The sequence below is a fragment of the Myotis lucifugus genome, unplaced genomic scaffold, assembly GCF_000147115.1.
Source record: "Myotis lucifugus unplaced genomic scaffold, Myoluc2.0 scaffold_3, whole genome shotgun sequence".
NCBI classification, from domain to species: Eukaryota; Metazoa; Chordata; class Mammalia; order Chiroptera; family Vespertilionidae; genus Myotis; species Myotis lucifugus.
Genome location: NW_005871051.1, coordinates 25,558,358 through 25,577,210, shown reverse-complemented (window position 1 = coordinate 25,577,210; position 18,853 = coordinate 25,558,358). Strand labels below are relative to the sequence as shown.

General features: G+C 42.5%; 1 protein-coding gene across 1 annotated transcript in view; it reads left to right on the top strand.

Annotated features, from left to right (window-relative positions):
• DNER (delta/notch like EGF repeat containing) overlaps positions 1 to 18,853 on the top strand; it is a 154,350-nt gene that overhangs the window by 21,051 nt on the left and 114,446 nt on the right. Inside the window, exons 3-4 of the mRNA XM_006082776.2 lie at positions 135 to 229; positions 2,628 to 2,794. Coding sequence (XP_006082838.1) covers positions 135 to 229; positions 2,628 to 2,794 — 262 coding nt within the window. The remainder of the gene's footprint in view (positions 1 to 134; positions 230 to 2,627; positions 2,795 to 18,853) is intronic.

The following is an 18,853-nucleotide window of genomic DNA, read 5'->3' as shown; positions in this document are numbered from 1 at the left end:
GTTGCTAAGGTTTCACTTGTCCTTTGTCCCCAGCCCAGCATCACCATAAGGAACGGAGGGATGCACCTCATGGAATTTTGCTTTATAGTGTTACCTTGTGCTGTGAACCCCAACCTCTTTGTTCTTTTTCCCAGGTGATCCCCGATATTGCCTGTGGGAATGCCAGTTCCAACAGCTCTGCGGGTGGCCGGCTGGTGTCCTTTGAAGTGCCACAGAACGCCTCAGTCAAGTAAGGAAATTCTCAGCGAAAAACGGTTAAGGCTGGTACTGTGACTGGCTGTGAGGCTGTGTCTCTCCATGTTACCGGTCTGTAAATGGTCCATCCAGTGAGAATCATGCATGGAGATTCATGTGTGTACGTGGGTGCTGTTTGTTTCAGGGAAGACTGTAGAGTGAGTTACCTGCAGGGATGGAGACACAGACTTGTGGGACTGGTCTGGATGAGTCAGGTGTGAGATGAGAAACCCCGAGGCCTTAGATAAGGTCCATGGCCAGACTCTTCACTTCCCAGATGATTTTTGCTTCCAAAATTCTTTGGCCTCTTAAGATTTTAATGGACCATTGGTTAAACTCTTATGCATAATTTACCCCAAATTTAAAATCTGAACATTATAATATTCTCTTTAAAAACAAACAGCCCAGAGGAGAGCATTTTTATTTTGTTTTAAACTTGAGCTCTTTCAGATTAGGTGCTGCCCACTGTCACCGGTGGGGGTGGGGCCAGGCACAGGGAAGCAGGTTGGCTGAGTACCTGCAGGGTGCCAGGTGCTGTGCCTTGCTGGGGGTTGGGGGTGGAGCTGGGTTAGAGGGTCCCAGTCCTGTCTGACAATTCCTGCTCCCTGACCTTCTCTGTTGCTATTAACTACCACCCCTCTCTACCCTACCACTCCCATGCAACCAATGGTCCTTCGCTGTCCAGTCTCCAGGGACTTTAGAAGAGTGAGGGACCCGTGGCCCTGGTTAACTTCCTTTTAAGGGAGCAGCGGGCATGCAGACCTCTCCCATTTATCCAGGGCTGTTCTGCCCACCTATCTTCTCTACAATAGTCCCTGAGAACTGTTTGGAAGAGGGGCTTTGTTACATTGCCCCTGCACCCCCTCCTCCCAGCCTTGACCCAGTCTGGTCGGAGGAGGGGGAAAGAGCCAGGAAGGGCAGTGAACTCTGGGCACAGGGAAGAAGTCCCCTGAGCGGGAAAGGTGTGGCTCTGAGGCAGCTTTGAGTTCTACCAGCAGGGGGACCCCGGTCCTAAGTGTTTCATTGCTTTTAATACAGAGGAAACCCTCATGGGCCTGAGCTGGTTTTAGGGAAATAAGGTTCATTAATTTATGAAACCATCTCCCAGCCCTTTCTTCTCTAACAGCCATTTTCAACCTTTTTCATCTTATGGCACTTATAAACTAATCACTAACAATCTTCAGCACACCAACAAAATATATTTTTTTGTCAATTGGACAAAAAAATCAAAAGGTATAATTTTGATTCACTCACACTGGATGGCTGTTGTTGTGTTGACTGTTGTCACTCTTTTACTTGACAATCTAAGGGAAAAGAAGTCAGTGCCCCTGACTAAATAGTCAGATTTTGCATGTTTTAAAAATTCTTGCGGCATGCTGGTTGAAACCCGCTGGTCTAGGTCATGTTATCTTACTTTCATAAACCTTTTCGAATAGTTCTAATTTTCTCTCCCTTTAAATGCTTCCCCCGCCCCCCACCTCCCATCAACAAACCAAGACTCTCTTAGGCTGCAGAGCTGGGCAGAATAGCAGAGTCTGACCCAGGCCCAGGGCTGACTGATCTCTGGGTGCCCTGAATTCTCTTGTGAGGGTTACTGACCCCTTGCACTTGGCATCATTCATCAGCCCTTTCCTGAGCACCCTGCTGAGAGGCGGGCTCTGTGCTGAGGAGGGGCAGCTCTTCTCCCCCAGGTAGAAACCCAGGGAAGGAAAGGTGGCGGGAAGGTGGTCAGAGAAGGTCTCAGAGAAGAGGGGATGTGGGGACTAAGCCTTGAAGATGACTCACCTCCCAGGTGGAGGAGGAGGTGAAGGCTGGGAGTTGGGCCGGGACCTACTTGGGGGAGAGACAGCAGTCCTGTTGTCCGATCGCTGGGTTGCAAGGAAGGAGGTGACAGATTTGAGAGGGAAACTGAGGCTGAGATTGATTAGGATCCATTTCATCTCATTCTTTGGTTTTATCCTGAAAACAAGAAAAAGCCAGGGGATACCTGAAGCCTGGTAGGTGCTCATTTTGACAGCACACCTCAGGTGGCTGTTTGGGATGCATTCCAGCAGGACCCTTTCTATTGTGTGGAAATGGAAGGCATTGTCTCTAAAAAGAACTCAATATACCTCTTTATTATTGATGAAAACTGTGACCCAAAGGTGAGTTACCTGTTAGTGACTTTGTGGTCTATTTTTGATCAAGTAGGAGGCAGACATTTCTAACAAACGTGGGAAATGACAGCCATGGGTGGGCACAAAGTGGGTGCTTGTTTATAAGATCATTTCATCCATGTCCCCATACTTCCGTGGATGTACATGTCGCCTCTATGTTTATTTTTAATCTGATGAACTGGTTCTATGGTGAGTTTTTCTGGATGGGACTCCCATTGACACCGCTCCTGTTTTCAGAATTCGGCAAGACGCTACTGCCTCGCTGATTTTGCTGTGGAAGGTCACGGCCATGGGATTTCAGCAGTGCTCCCTCATCGACGGCCGGAGTGTGACCCTCCTCCAGGCTCCCGGGGGCCTGGTCCTCTTGGAGGAGATGCTCGCCTTGGGGCCCAACCACTTCATCGGTGAGTTATGGAAACCTCCCACCCAGCACCATGTCTCAGTTTGGTGTGTAGAGACTGTGTACAAGGAGTTTTCCAGGATAATCTGTATTCTAGCCACCAACACTGTTCCCTCCATTTTAGGTGAGGTTCTGCTTATAATCAAAATTGCTGTTGAAGGTATTATTTCCAAGGTGGCTCAATGTGGGAGCCGCGTGGGCCCTGGATTCCTGAGACTATATCTCAGCCCTGGCCAAAGGGTCTCAGGGGTGTGACCTTCGGTGCTCAGTGCTCTGAATATCAGCTTCTGATTCCCAGCTCTTCTGGCGGCTTTCTCCAAGGATCGTGGGCAACTGGAGGCATTGAGTTCATTTGCTAACAACAGATTTCATGGGGAAAAATGTATCTTTGAAATGTGTTGTTCTTTGAGGAGTAATTTAAAAAAATGTACTTTGATATAGTGATAATATATGTGATATGTTAATCACTAAATTACACTACATTCTCAAAAATTACACTTTAGGATGAGAAGACAGTGATTCTGAGTAACAACCTTTCTTTCTCTAACCCATTATTTTCCATTTTGCAAATTTGTGATCTGGTATCTTTTATGTTTCCTTAACTAGAGCTTTCTGAGTGTTTGATGTGGCTTGGACGGAGCTCACAGTCTGTAGTGTGATTCTCTGTAAAGGTAGCAGACAGTGTGCACGGCTCCTTCCGAGGCAGAGCGGCCAGGTTTCTCACAGCGGCAAATTGCCTCACACCCACACACGGCCAGCTGCTGCTTCTTACAGAATCTTTTCATCTTAAAGAAGCAAGATTTCTCTTTTGTAATCATTGTGGAAGCCCTGTGCTTACTCCATTGACATGTGTTTAATGCTCTTTCTGTTTAACTTTTTTTTTTATAAAGCAGCTTCTTAAAAATAATTCATTTTTACAACTCGGGGCTCTGTAACATGAATACATTTTAGTGAAGAACCAAAAGACTACTTTGAAGAGGACAAAGGCATTCATCTGACAGATGAACACATCGATGCGAGGGCAGTGGGAGAAAGCTTCCACGCCGCAGGGGATGCCCCAGCGTTGTGCTGCTGTGTTCAGTCACTCCTGCTCCTCTTTGGAAATAACTGTGAATTCACTTTCAGGAACAACTGTCTCCTCTCTCCCCCAGCCCCTTACTGTCAATAGATTCCGTGTACATACCTGAAGACCAAAGTATTTGAATGTTTCTGTGCAGCAGAGCAGAGGAGTCCCTTCTGTGTCTTTGGCTGCCGTCACCAGCTTTACACAAATATTCCTTTTTAAAGTTTGTTGCTGAGAGCCTAATGTTAAACTTCTACTCAGTCCAGACGATGACAGTATACTTACATTTGACCTCTTTCAATGCCTCGACACTTAATGTTTTTAGCTTTCCTTCATGACCACTGCCTTATGAATACTTAGTTTCATAGAAAGAAAGAGGTGATAAAACATTTTACCAAGCATCTGGCTCTTTTTTTTTTTCTGTGCATCCATTTTAACTCTTCTGCTCTCTCCTTAATTAGTCCTTCTTTTTCCTAAACCTGTCTCTTCCAGATATGTCATTTGCTTTATGCAGTGTTTTGGAGGTAAATAACAAAATTAACCTTTGTTTAGCATTGTCTGCTCCATGGGAGGCATTCTAGGTGCTTGTTAGCTCCCTGAGTGACTCAGTGGCTCAATAGTTTGTACTTTCAAATAAGAAAGATTCATTGTCCTGTTGCCTTTCCATGAAACACAGTTGTAGCCTGCTTGTCTTGGTAAAGAAAAATTTTTTAAAACCTGTGGTTGCTTGGAAACACTGCTGTGATGGATGATCTCAGGGGTGAAGGAAAAACCAGCCCTCTGGTGTGTGGCCTCTGGTTAGAAGCTGTTGGAGGTCCCCATTTCCTTGGGGCGAAAGCCCCATTGGAGTCCTCTAGGTCTTATTTCCTCTTGTCACCTGCCCTTAGGCATATTTCCCCTCACATCTACATGGTGGACCTCTGCTCTGTCACCTGCTGCCTGTCCCATCCCAACCTGGACCCTCACCCTGCCTCACCCCATCATTCCCATGCCTCTGACTCCCAAATCAATTCCTCTTCAACGCCTCAACAAACTCTGCATTTGGAGTGGTTTAGGAGGAAAACTGCCAGCCAAAGATGCTGCCTTACATGGATTCTCAGCTATCCTTAAACTCTTAAAAGTTTTTACAAAAACACACAGATGACCCTGGACCGTTCTCATGGCTGGTTCTCCATTTGATCAGCAAACCCAAGTGGGGATGTCTGCTTTACCCACACTGCCCACCTGCCTACTTGCTCAGAAATGCTCCATTTTTCTTTCCACACTTTTCTCTTTTATGGTCCGTTTTGGTTGCTACCTCAGTTTGATATTTTATCTCTTTTTTCTTCTTTGAAATGATTTTCACCGTGATCCAGCCTGTTCCTCTCTCCCTTCATTTTTCATGGTCTAGCTCAGAGGTCGGCAAACTCATTAGTCAACAGAGCCAAATATCAACAGTACAACGATTGAAATTTCTTTTGAGAGCCAAATTTTTTAAACTTAAACTATATAGGTAGGTACATTGTTATTAACTTAATTAGGGTACTCCTAAGCTGGCCTTTGCTAAAAATGTCCTCAATCTGAGGGGTCGACCTCAGCGAATGTACCCCCACTTCTTATAACGCCACTTCTTCAAAATAGACTCGCCCAGGCTGAAAACCGACTTCTGCACATGGGCCAAGAAGTTTCAATCGCACTGTACATGCGTGCCCGCACGTGGTATTTTGTGGAAGAGCCACAATCAAGGGGCCAAAGAGCCGCATGTGGCTCGCGAGCCGCGGTTTGCCGACCACTAGTCTAGCTGCTTGTATCTGTCTGTTTCCCTTCCCTTATCCTGTTCTCTTGCTCACAACCCATTGTTTTATCTTACTTTCATGACACTTGTACCATTTTTTTCTTATAGTTTTTAGTACACTTTTACGTCTCATTTATATCGTAAAAGTAAGTGCATTTTTATGTGTAGTCCAGACCAGTTGCTTCATTTATGACCCACTAAAATGGCTCTTAATACCTTAGATCAAAAGAGTGAGTGGTGCAACCCATAGGAACATCCTTTAGGACCTGGGATTACTTCTTCAGGATTATAGCTACTAAATTAGCCACTCACCTCTAGAAATCAGTGACTTCCTGGTCTTTGTATCTGATGTCTTACCTGGATTAGAGACATCCCTAGTCTGTGCATGCCTCTTGGGTGCCTCCGGGGAGCCGCTGAGTGCTTGAAATTTCCTTGATTCTAAGTTATTAGTTTAAACAGATTCTTGTCATGCAAAATAATTTATAAAGCAGTGCATTCTCTTTATTTTCTTCTCTTGAGAAGCAGAGAAGAACAAAATGGTACTTTAGCAGGTACAATGAAGGGAAGAGTTTCCTTTCCATGAGGTAATAAGGCTGAGCTGGTTTGGGTCTTCATGACACCCCTAGGACTTCTGCTTTGGACCATGGCCAGCTTTTACAGACTGATGCCAGCCCGGAGCGGGCCTACATTGTCCCTGCCTCTGAACCTGGTGGTCGGGATTGCTGGTCACCATTCCTCGATGCTCACCCAACCTCAGCCCTGCAGCCTTCCTCGATGCTCACCCAACCTCAGCCCATCATTTTCCCCAGCTCTGACTCCTCAGCTGGCATCATTTCCCCCAGCTCTGACTCCTTCCCCTTCTTACAAGTCTTCTATAAACCTTTGCTTTACAGCCAGCATCACACAACTTAGCTTCCGAATGTTCCCTATGCTCTTTTTGTGTGTTTGTGTCTGTGTGTGTGTGTGTGTGTTTTTGTGTGTTTTTTTGGTGTGCTGATTTTACATCTTTAATTAGACTGTAAAATTTGAGAGAAGCGACCATATCACAGGTCCTTGTACCATGGTGGCCACATGGTAGCTACCTGAGTGATTAAATTCTGTTCATAAGTAACGGTTACCTGCTCAGTAAATGCCACGTGAAGAAAATTTCCAGCTGCAAATGTCAATCTTTAGAATTCTTTGTAGAGTTTCACAACCCACCTCTGTGACATTTAAACTTTCTTCCCTTTTATTACATTAAAAGTATTTTAGAGGGTCAAATTAAAAAGAAAAGAAAAGGAAAGAAAGAAACTTTTCATCATTCTTTTGGGAATGCTACATTTTGCATTTTGTCCTTTAAGATATCTTACTCAGGGGTCAGGGGTAAAATAGTCAAAGAAAGTTTGGAATTGCTACCAGCTATAGAAACATTAACATCTTTGCCAAAAGCTTAAGCTTGAACAAAAAATGCAAATATTTCACCTTTGCTGATCATCTTAAAACCACAGTTGAATATGGTGTATTGAACTCCCTGCAATAGAGGAAACAAGAGTTGGAAATGTTCAAATAAAAAGAAATAGTTGGGAGAGAACAAAAGCCGAGGAAGGACAAGGCTGCCCTGAACAGCATAATGTAGATAACATTCTTATAGCTCACATTTGCCTAGAAGTAAGATTTCTATTAAATTAAATTTTACTTAAGTTGAAACCACATTTCTATATTAGTAGCAATCAGAATCATTCTTCTTGAGATCTTTTATTATTGGTAATGTATATTAGGATTTTAAAATTAGTTTGCCTTGAACTTCATGATTTTGCTCCTGTCTTTCTAAATATTGTCATTGCCAGCATCATTTATTTATTGGTTCCTATTAATTGTGGTGATAAATTAAGCATTGATAAGAAAGATGGATTCCATTACAGACACACCTGGTCCCTATAGTTGACAGTCTAAACTGAGCTGGGTCCCACTGAGTGTTGGTTGCTCAGGCTGCGATTGAGTTGGGGTGGGTGAGCCAAGATGAATGAAATGTTTTTCCTACTCTTCAAGATAGTCCTTGGAATTAGGCTTCGTAGAAAGGTGGGTTGCTGGTCTATCAGACCCAGCAGAATCTTTTACAAGCTACTCAGGTCATTCTTTCACACACCATAATTTGTGCAAATCCTAGGAACTAATCAATAGTATTTGTCAATTAGTTCTTTAGAAGTAAAGGACAAACATATAGGACAAATATATAGAGTAAAATTAATCGGCGTCCATGTGTGTAAGTTACTAAGGTGCTTCTGTAGATTTGAGCACCAGTTTCATAATTTAAGAGAATGAAAAGGTGGCAGGCAGTTCTCCTGGAAATTGTGCCTGATTCATTGGTTAGAGGGGTTTGCTTGGTTTTGAGAAGCAAACTCAAGATATGTCTTTATAATTATAAATTCTCCTCTCTCCCTCCCCATTCTGCCTCATTTTCTTGTTTTCTCCCTCTCTGCCCTTTATTTAAAAAACTAGAGGCCCAGTGCATAAAATTCATGCACTGGAAGGGGGTGTCCCTCAGTCCAGCCTGCACCCTCTCCAATCTGGGACCCCTTGGACATCCCTCTCACAATCTGGGACTGCTGGCTCTCAACTGCTCGCCTGCTTGTCTGATTGCCCCTAACCGCATCTGCCTGCCGGCCTGATCACTCCTAACCACTCCCCTGCCAGCCTGATCGACGCCTAACTGCTCCTCTGCCATCCCGATTGCCCCCAACTGCCTTCCCCTGCTGGCCTGGTTGCCCCAACTGCCCTCCCTTGCCAACCCAGTCACCCCCAACTGCCCTCCCTTGACAGCCCGGTTGCCCCCAAGTGCCCTCCCCTGCCAGTCCGGTTGCCCCTAACTGCCCTCCCCTGCAGGCCTGGTCGCCCCTAACTCCCCTCCCCTGCTGGCCCGGTCACCCCCAACTGCGCTCCCCTGCAGGCCTGGTAGCCCCTGACTGCCCTCCCCTGCAGGCCTGGTCCCCCCCCAACTGCCCTTTCTAGCCCTCCTGGCCTGGTTGCCCCCAACTGCCCTCCCCTGCAGGCCTGGTCCCCCCAACTGCCCTCCCCACCCTCCCAGCCTGGTCGCCCCTAACTACCCTCCCCTGCAGGCCTGGTCTGCCCCCAACTGCCCTCCCTCCCCTGCAGGTCCAGTCGCCCCAAAATGCCCTCCCCTGCTGGCCCAGTTGCCCCCAACTGCCCTCCCCTGCTGGCCTGGTCAATGGGTCCTAGGGACACTGTGAAGGTAGCTTTTCCAGACATGATTGAATGTCAGGGAAATAGGGGAAATAGAAGGCAGAGCCCAAAGTGACTGATATCAGGGATTCAAGTTGGGAAGTATTATTAACAGGAATATACTGAGTTGGAAAGAACAGCTGTCTGTGACAAGGGTGGGGGCACTCAGATGTCCATGAAGAGCTGAACCTCATTCGGGAGGGAGGCTATAGCTGGAGATTGAGAGTTGAAGTCTTCTATGTGAAGGTTAGAATTGATTTTAACTGCCCTCCCCTGCTGGCCTGATCGCCCACAACTGCCCTCCCCTGCCGGCCATATTGTGGTGGCCATCTTTGACCACATGGGGGTGGCTATCTTGTGCGAGGGTGTGACGGTCAATTTGCATATTACCGGTTCATTATATATGATAAAGATGGCACATTTTGCTTATAGATTGGTATGGAAAAATGAAATGATAAGGAAAATTATTTTGACATTTAAAAGAATTTATTAACTGTTTTTTTAAAAATATGTTTTTATTGATTTCAGAGAGAAGAAGGGAGAGGGAGAGAGAGAGATAGAAACATTAATGATGAGAGAGAATCATTATTTAAATTATTTAAATTATTTAAATCAATTGGCTGCCTCCTGCAGACTCCTACTGGGGATCGAGCCTGCAATCTGGGCATGTCCCCTGACTGGGAATCAAACTGTGACTTCCTGGTTCATGGGTCAATGCTCAACCACTTAGCTACACTGGCTGGGCATATTGTTAGCTCTAGAAAGAAATACCTTATTACTTAACCAATACTAGTGAATTTCAACCCATCTTATCTACAGAATTTGATTGGAATATTTCTTTAAAACGTTTCCTGCTTCTTTTAACTTAGAACAAACCTTCCCAGGGCTTTGCCAGTTTGCTGAAAGCTTTTCAGTACAAGATTTCAACTAAGAAAATAATTTATTTAATTGTTTTTTTTTACAGTCAAATTTCTGCTCCTCAATAGCATCTCTTCTCTTTCTTCTTTCTAAGGGTGGGGCAGAGGAAAGGAGAGAGAGGGGAGGTAAGGAAGGAGAATGAAATAGAGAAGAGAGAGAAGTTGATTGATCCTCAGGGCTAAATATATAAACCCCAGAACTATGGTTTTCTTTTACTAGAAGGTAATTTTAAAATTTACTCTCTTTTTAAAAATAAAAAATGCTCTTTAATGTAGACAATATAAATGATACACTTTTTGGAAAGAAGAACACATTTGTGCACTGTCTGGTTATTTTCTTTTTTCATTTAATCACTGACGTTCTTTTGCATTAATAAATATAAACCCATAGTACTCTTCTCAACAATTGTGTAGTGTTCCAATTAGGTCCTTCCTTTTTTTTTTCCTCTTTAGACAGAATTTGAAACATTTTTATAACCTTATCTTTGTATCTATAATGATGATTTATTTGGGTTAAATTCCTAGATGTGGAATTTACTGAATCAAAAGGTTCATATATTTTAATGACAAATTTGATACAAATTTCCAAATTGTTCTTAACTTTTTTTCAGTTTTCACCCATGACAACCAGTTTATCTTTGACAATGCACATTGCTCCCCTTCCATGGACTTTAAGCTGGGTGCTGTTAACCAAATTCAATTGGAAATTTGCATACATCTCTTAGCAACTTAAGAAACTGAAACTTGTAGGGAGCCCCTCAAGACTGTGATTAACAGTCTCCAGAAAAAGGACAGTTCAAGTCTCTTTAAACAAAAGATATTTAAAGTGGTTGCATCACACTATGGCATTTAGAGTCATGGTGAATAGAATGGTTTATTATATCATTGCATTTTGCACATCAGCACAATTGTAAAATAGTGAGAGAGGGTGGCATATGGGCAAGTGTCTGTTGCTCTCAAGGTCCCCAAGATTGGTCATGCTTTAGTGACATTTCTCCCACTTAATGTTCTGCAAAGAACATTTGTGTTCTAGAGACGACCCCTCCTTCTCATAGATCCTTTTGTTTCCCCACTTCAATATCCTGAAGGTAGATATTTAAGTTGCATTTATTAGACTTTTTATGGGGTCAGATATATTCCAGGAGGATGGGGCAAAGGATTTTCCAGAATGGAGTTTTTTGGTAACCTATCAGGGAGGCTTTCGAGATGATCATTTGATTTTGACGCAAAGTCTTGGTAGTTGTGATTGCTTTTCTTAAAGATTTTGGGTAAAAAACTCAAAGCAGCAAGTAACTGGACCAAAGTAGGGCATGTCATCAGGAAGAAATTGTGGTTTTGGGTGAAGAATATAAATAATTAGGATTGCATTTCAAAAAGACTCTCTTGCCTTCTCCTGTCTGATGCTTTCTCTGACATTTTGGGTTTGAATGCCAGGATATTTTTGGTGTTCACATGCTCCCTTAACCAGTGACACTCTCCTGGCTGTCCTGTTTTAATGCTGTAATTGTGAGTTTGACCTGCAAAAGTGATATTTGCTTGGTAGACAAATGGAAATATCCTTAAATAAATATACTGACAAAGAATGTTTGGCTACATCACTAATAACAAATGACAGCCTCTGGAATGCTACCGTGTTAATAAAATAAGCTCTTGGTCATCTCTCTACATCCCTGTTTATTATAAATAAACATTTATTGATTAATGACTATGTGTAGGACACTAGGCTAAGTACTAGGGACACAAAGGAATAAAAGGTCAAAAGTCCTGGCTTTGAGAGATCTCCACCTTCAGGCAGACAGGACATACTCATTATGTAACCGAGATAAATCATGTCCCACGACTGTCTTGTTCATGAAGTCACATTTAAATAAATACAGTCTAGTAGCCGAATAATGAATTAACACTCTTGAAATCTTTATTCATCTTTTTGAGGGAACATGAATAAGAGTGGGATAGATGCATTCCTATTATGCCTTAAAGTCTTGTCAATCTTACCTCCTCCTCACTAGTATTAAGAACTATGTGCTTGGCACTTTGGGAAATTTTCTCTTCCACTGTCATCATCTCCTCCCCCAAATCTCAGCCCAACAGCCTTTAAGGCGTTTTCTTCCTTTCTCTTACTGCTCTTTCAACTCATTAGTCGGTATATCAGTGTAGCCCCTCTGTTGTTTGTTTTCAGTTTTTCTCTCTGTCTTGTCCATTACCTGAGTTCTCCACTACAAGGAACTTGCCTGGGAACTCCCCTTAGAAGCTGAAATAAGAGAAGATTGTACACATTCCTATAATAAATAATTGTTTCTCTTGTTAGATATAATTTGGAGATGATGTTGCACCTGAGATGGTAAATGAGAAGATAAAGGAGCGTATATTAAGTATCAGATGAACTATATAGTTAATTTAAGGGCTCTATGAATTCAGAAGAGAAGAATAATCACCAAGGGGAAAGTTGAGGCTTTAGACTTGAGGTATACCCTGAACTTGGCCTTGAACTGAAGACTAGGTATGAGAGGGAAGGCATACAGGGTGAGAGCAGTGGTAAGAGCAATGATGTAGGAGGGAGAGTGCACGTGTTTCCAAACAATAGAGCAATTTGGCTGGAGCAGTAGATTTCAATAAATAAGCCATGGAAAATTAGAAAAAGACAGGAGGTAGGAGCTAGGCTGTAAAGGGGGTTACGTACTGTGTGAAGGGGTTTAGCTAGAAGGCGGTCATGACAGTAGTTTATAATATGGTGAAAACTGTGGAGTAGCTTTTGGTGGTGAAAACAAAGGGTCAAAATCAACTGGGAGAGCCCAGTCGGCATGGCTCAGTGGTTGAGCATCAACCTATGAACCAGGAGGTCACAGTTCGATTCCTGGTTAGAGTACATGCCGGGGTTGTGGGCTTGATCCCCAGTAGGGGGTGTGCAGGAGGCGGCTGATCAATGATCCTCTCTCATCATTGATGTTTCATCTCTCTTTTTCTCCCTTCCTCTCTGAAATCAATAAAAATATATTATAAAAAATCAACTGGGAGTGGCTGCAGAAAGCAGGACAATGGGTCCTAGGGACACTGTGAAGGTAGCTTTTCCAGACATGATTGAATGTCAGGGAAATAGGGGAAATAGAAGGCAGAGTCAAAAGTGACTGATATCAGGGATTCAAGTTGGGAAGTATTATTAACAGGAATATACTGAGTTGGAAAGAACAGCTGTCTGTGACAAGGGTGGGGGCACTCAGATGTCCATGAAGAGCTGAACCTCATTCGGGAGGGAGGCTATAGCTGGAGATTGAGAGTTGAAGTCTTCTACGTGAAGGTTAGAATTGAAGCTGCTGGGAAGAAGGAACCTGTCAGGAGAGAAGGAGCAGGTAGAGAAGGGGTTGGGGAAATCAACACCTGGCTTCCTCTCACTAGCGATGGCTAGCCTCAGGTGGAAACACTTTACACTGTAACCAAATGTCTGTGAAGTGTTTTCCTGTGCCTCATCTTATTTGATCCTCACAGAAGTCCTGGAGTAGGTAGATAGGATACTCGGTGGAATCCTGTTTTCACTAGCTGGAAAACAGATTTAGAAAGCTTAGAAACTTGACCCGCCTGAAAAGTCAGAAATGGTGGACCTTGAAAATGACTTCAGGTTTTCTCACTGCGCAGAATATAGTCAAACACTGTTGCAGTTAAATACTTTACCCTTTGTTCTCCCTGCATGATCTACAATAATAATGTGCTTCGTGTTGATATTTACTGCTGTGTTGCTGACAATTGCCTGAAAGAGAAGTTGGGGTGCTTCACTGGGCTGGAAAAAGTTTAGCTACATCAGAAAGCCGGTCTAATTAAGCAAGATTGTTCTATATATATATAAGGCTAAGTTTACTCATCCATGCATGATTATCTATCTATCTATCTATCATCTATCTATCTATCTATCTATCTATCTATCTATCTATCTATCTATCTCGCTGGCGCCAATAGCACGCATGTGTTTCTATCTGTCATTGTTGATCATGAATTTGGTTGTTTTTGTTGACATTCTGAAGCTGAAAGAAGAAGGCGGCGTCCCATGGAAGTAACAATGGGAATTAAATATGATCATAATAGTGATCCGGGTAGATATAATTATCCCCGTGTAACCGAAGTTGCCATCATATTCAGAAATGAAGATGGAGGACCTCCTTTTGAAAGGGACTTGCTCATTCATTGTAAACCAGATCCCAATAATCCGAACGCCACTAAAATGAAACAAATCAGTATCTGTTTCCTACATTAGATGCAATGACGTATCCTATTCTTTTCCCCCATGGTGAAAAAGGCTGGGAACATATATTGCATTAAGACTCAGAGATGACAGTATAATCGACAATAATACTAGATTCAACGGATGAAGCCAAAAAGGAAAATTTTCCCATTGAATTTCATAAAAGTATTACTCCTTCGGGAATGCCGTGTCATAAATTAGAATTGAAAGTGGGTGCAATCATCATGCTACTGAGAAATCTTAATAGTAAATGGGGTCTTTGTAATGGTACTAGATTTATTATCAAAAGATTGTGACCTAACATAATCGAAGCTGAAGTATTAACAGAATCTGCGGAGGAGAGGTTGTTCTGATTCCAAGAATTGATTTGTCCCCATCTGACACTGGCCTCAGTGTTAGAATAAGTTTAATCAATTTATCAGTCATTGTTTTTATCAATGTTGTTTTTATATCATGTTTTTGTTTTTTTATGTCATGTCTTTGTTGTTGTTATATCATGTTGTTATTGTTTGTTAATCAATTTATATATTATTTCCATATACATTTTACTAATTTTCTTTCATCTCTGACACTTCTATTATAGAGAAAGGGCAGATAGCGATTTCTTCTAATTAATTTCCTTTTAATGTGCACGAATCTGTGCACTGGGCCATTAGTTCATAAATAAAAAACAATCAGCAAATTCACAAATTAATTTTGTAATAATGTGACAGTTGTATTTTAAGAAGCAGTTAATTTCAAATATTAAAGTGTGATTGGCTTTTACAAACAAGCCTAATTCCAAAGTTTGCATTTCATCCTGGGGAGCCAGGACCCTCTCTGGGGGTGGAGGGCAAGCAGCCCTTGGACCAAGGCAGTGGCCTGCAATGAGCACTAGAGATGGAAGCTGGGAAGACCGAGAGCACTTGAAGTGGTTGATAATTTTTTTCTTTGTTTCAATGTGAACAAAAGTTCCTTTAGTTTTGGTTTTGGACCTTTGCCTTACACACAGAGATTCCCATTAGATTTTCCATAGTAAGGCAGCCTGTTCATGCAATGTCACATCGGGATTTAGGACCATAAAGGTTGCAAGGGAGTCAGATAGAATTTTTAATTTGCTACATTGACTGTTACAGAAAGAATCGATGATCAGATAGCGGTCCCAGGACTTTTGTAAAGACTGGAGCATAATGAAATCTGTCTTGGTCAGATAAAGGAAACCCTTTCACCCCACTGAGCTGACAGTCAACTGAATTAAAGAATTTAATTTGGGGAGGGAATGGATTGGGAACAGGGACAATCTGTAATTCATTCTTTCTTGATAAGCCCCGGAAGCAGCACTGGCGGTGTTGTTTGTGGCCTGGGGAAGGGCGTGGTTTATAATGAGGCTTGCCACCGAAGTTGGTTTGGGTGTCTGTGCTGAGGGAAGCTCCTGGCTGAGGTTGAAGCTGCTCTGTGCTCCAACGAGGCTGTTAGCTTGAGCAGAAGGCCAGGGAAGTTTGTTCCTGTCACCACCAGCTTTCTTTTATGCTACCTTGTCCTTCCTGTTCCCTCATATTTGCTGGTACCACATGCAGGTCACTTGTTTTCCTCCCCCCCCCAAAATTTATTGAGCACCTACTGTGAGCCAGGCACCTGCTTGGTGCTGACCATAGAGCAATAACAAAAATTAAACAAAATCTTTGCCCTCATGAATCTTATGTTTTAGTGGGTTGATAGGTAATAAATAATTCTGCAAATAAATTGAAAACTACAACTGTGATAAGCACACTGTGCTATGATGTAGTTGATAATAAAAACCTGACATATCCTTGGGGCAGGGGAGATCACTATCTTGAAGAAAGATGATTAGGCTGAGATATTAACTAGGGAATAACGAAACCCTTACAGGCAGAAGGCTAGAACTGCATGTGCAAAGGCCCTGTGGCTAGACAGAGTACACAATATCATAATATTGGAGGAACTAAAACAAGGGTGAGAGAGGTGGAGAGGGGGTGGTGGTGGTGAGGGAAGTAGCCTGGGCCGGTCCTGCCTGGCTGTGGAGGCCACATTAAGATTCTGGTGGCAATGAGGAGCTATTGAGGGGAAGGAGCTGACAAACATATTCCTCCTATGTCAGGTCCCTTCAGAAACATACGCATTTTAACTTGGCAGAAAAGAAGTCATCCTTACAGCTGCTTCTCTGCCTGGCTGTCACACACCTAGGCCATTGGTGAACCCACTGGTGTTGGTGGTCACACCCCCAGAGATTCAGATTCACTGGGTCAGGTTAGAGCCTATATAGCAGTTTATGATGTAAAGTATAGGTACTTCTGACTCACTGACAATTTCTAGGCATTTGTGAGCCAGATCGGAGAGGGGCTGAGTGGTGGGGTCTTTTCTGAAGCTCCAGAAAGTGGAGCAGATAGGTAAGGCTGCCCCTGAGCATCTTAAGGACTGAGGCCCAGGGTATGACTGTGCTAGTGATGAGAATGCTAATATGAGCTAGAAATAGCCTGACCAATCAGGCTGAATTCCAGTCCACCTCCCTACACCTCCCAATTGTTCTCTCTCCAATCATGGCGCACCCCTGGGGATTCATTGCAGTGCATTGGCTGCTTCTATTTTTAGTGCCATAAATACCTGCTCTGAAAAAGAAAGGTGTTATGCATAATTGAAGAAGCACATGCATCTCAAATTAGAAACCTCAGCAAACACTTGTAAATTCAGGCAACGTCTTTCATATGACCTTGAAGTTACCAGACAGTCTTGTCGGCGGCCACTTAAATGTGAGATTTTGAAACAAAGAGATGTCACAGAACAAAGGCAATTGACAAATCATTTTCACAATGCTTGCAACAGCCAGGAAGGTAAACATGTTAATCAACAGCTTTTCATGTTAGCTCCTCAGAAGGCCCAATTCTCTGACTGCCTAATGTTTATAAAGTCATCCATAGCCCAATTAGCTGTGCGTTTATAATCTCCCATTACCCTCACATCAACACAGAGAAATGATGAATTATTTTGCATTCATAGTAATGCCATTAATCAGGATGCATTCATTGGGTATTAAGGACTGGAAGTGGTGGGCAATTGTATTTGAATTCTACAGGAATTTAGCAATTGATTGACTAGTACTTGATGAGTTGAAAATGTACTAATGGAAGATCAAGTGATACAATTCCAACTGATTACAAAAAGGTGACAAGTAGACATTGAAAATGAGATTAAATAAATGAAGAATTTCCACTAATAGTGAGCCAACAAAATTTCAAAGAAAAGTGCAAATTAATTTTCATGTTCTACCAATGGGAACTGGCATTAAAAAATATGTCCAATTAGGATGTAGTTTTCATAAGCAATGAGGAAGGGCTTCTTTTTTTCTAAATGGAGATTACCTAAGGTCAGAAATAGGCATATAGAGAGATTTGACAGGCCTAGTTGTAAGTTTTATTTAAAAAAGGGATTTTATAATTTGAATATTTTTATACCACTAAGCCTATTATATTGCATTATATTGGCCAGTGCCTCTTGAATTAACTGCTTATTATATGTTTTAAAAATGTCTTTTAATTGTATGAATTGTCATTATACCTCATTTATTCACACACACACACACACACACACACACACATTTTATAACTTTAAGTGAAGCCTAGAGCCTCATTTTTTAAAGTAGAACCTAGGCATGAATTGTTCAAAGTGGCAGATAATAAGATTTATACTCTTATGAATGCATGGTATAATTTTATTTGGACATTATTTTTAACCTTTTATTGAATTTATTAGGTTGACACTGGTTAACAAAATTATACGGGTTTCAGGTGCACAATTCCACATCATCTGTACACTGTATTGTGTGCTCACCACCCTAAGTCATCTCCTTCTCTCACCATTTATCCCCCCATATCCTCTTTCACCTTTCCCCATCCCCTTCTGATAATCATCACGCTGTTTGAACATTATTTTAAAATTCTAGCAATAATTTTTAAGAGTAGCAATAATTTTTAAAAAATTCAATTTCAGAGGCTTGACAGAAGAGGGGATGAGTTAGAGAACTTTTTAAATGACCTCCTTGCTTGCATACCAGCACTGCATTTTTCTCAGGGGACAGATGTACTTCCAGAGCTTTTTCCTTGGACCTACACCAGTGTAAGATCCAGTTATGTTCCACTTTAAACAGGTGTTGGTCTTTTATGTTGATGTTAGTGATGATAATGATGGTGATGACAGTGGAGATGATGGTGGTGATCATGATGATGTTGATGGCTGTGGTGGTGGTGATGATGAGGGTGATGGTGATGACGGGGGTGCTGATGAGGATGATATAGTGGTGGTGATGATGATAGTGGTGATGAGGATGGGAGTGATGAGAGTGGTGGTGGGGTGATGATGGTGTTAATCATGATGATGGTGGTGATGACAGGGGTTATGATAATTGGATGATGTTGGTGGTGGTGATGATAACAGTGATGGTGAAGATGGAGGTGCTGCTGCTGCTGCTGATTATGATATAGTGGTGATGAGGATGGGAGTGATGATGGAGGTGGGGCAATGATGGTGTTAATCATGATGATGGTGGTGATGATAGGGGTTATGATAATGGGGTGATGGTGGTGGTGATGATAATGATTATGGTGATGATGGCTGCTATTAAAGGAGTGTTTGTGTCCCTAAGAAAGAGAAAGGAGAGGGGGAAATGATGGAGTTAGTATTTTGTGACTTTGGGACACTAAGCAGTAACTAGATGATGATTCCTTCGAGTCAGGTGGCAGAGGGGGATGTGGCATAGGATGAGGAGTTTTATATGAATCTTCTGCAAGCCTGTGTTGGTTAGTGTGCAGTGTAAGATGTGTCATAGAGGGATCCCAACAAGGTTCCAGGGGTAATTTATGTCTCCT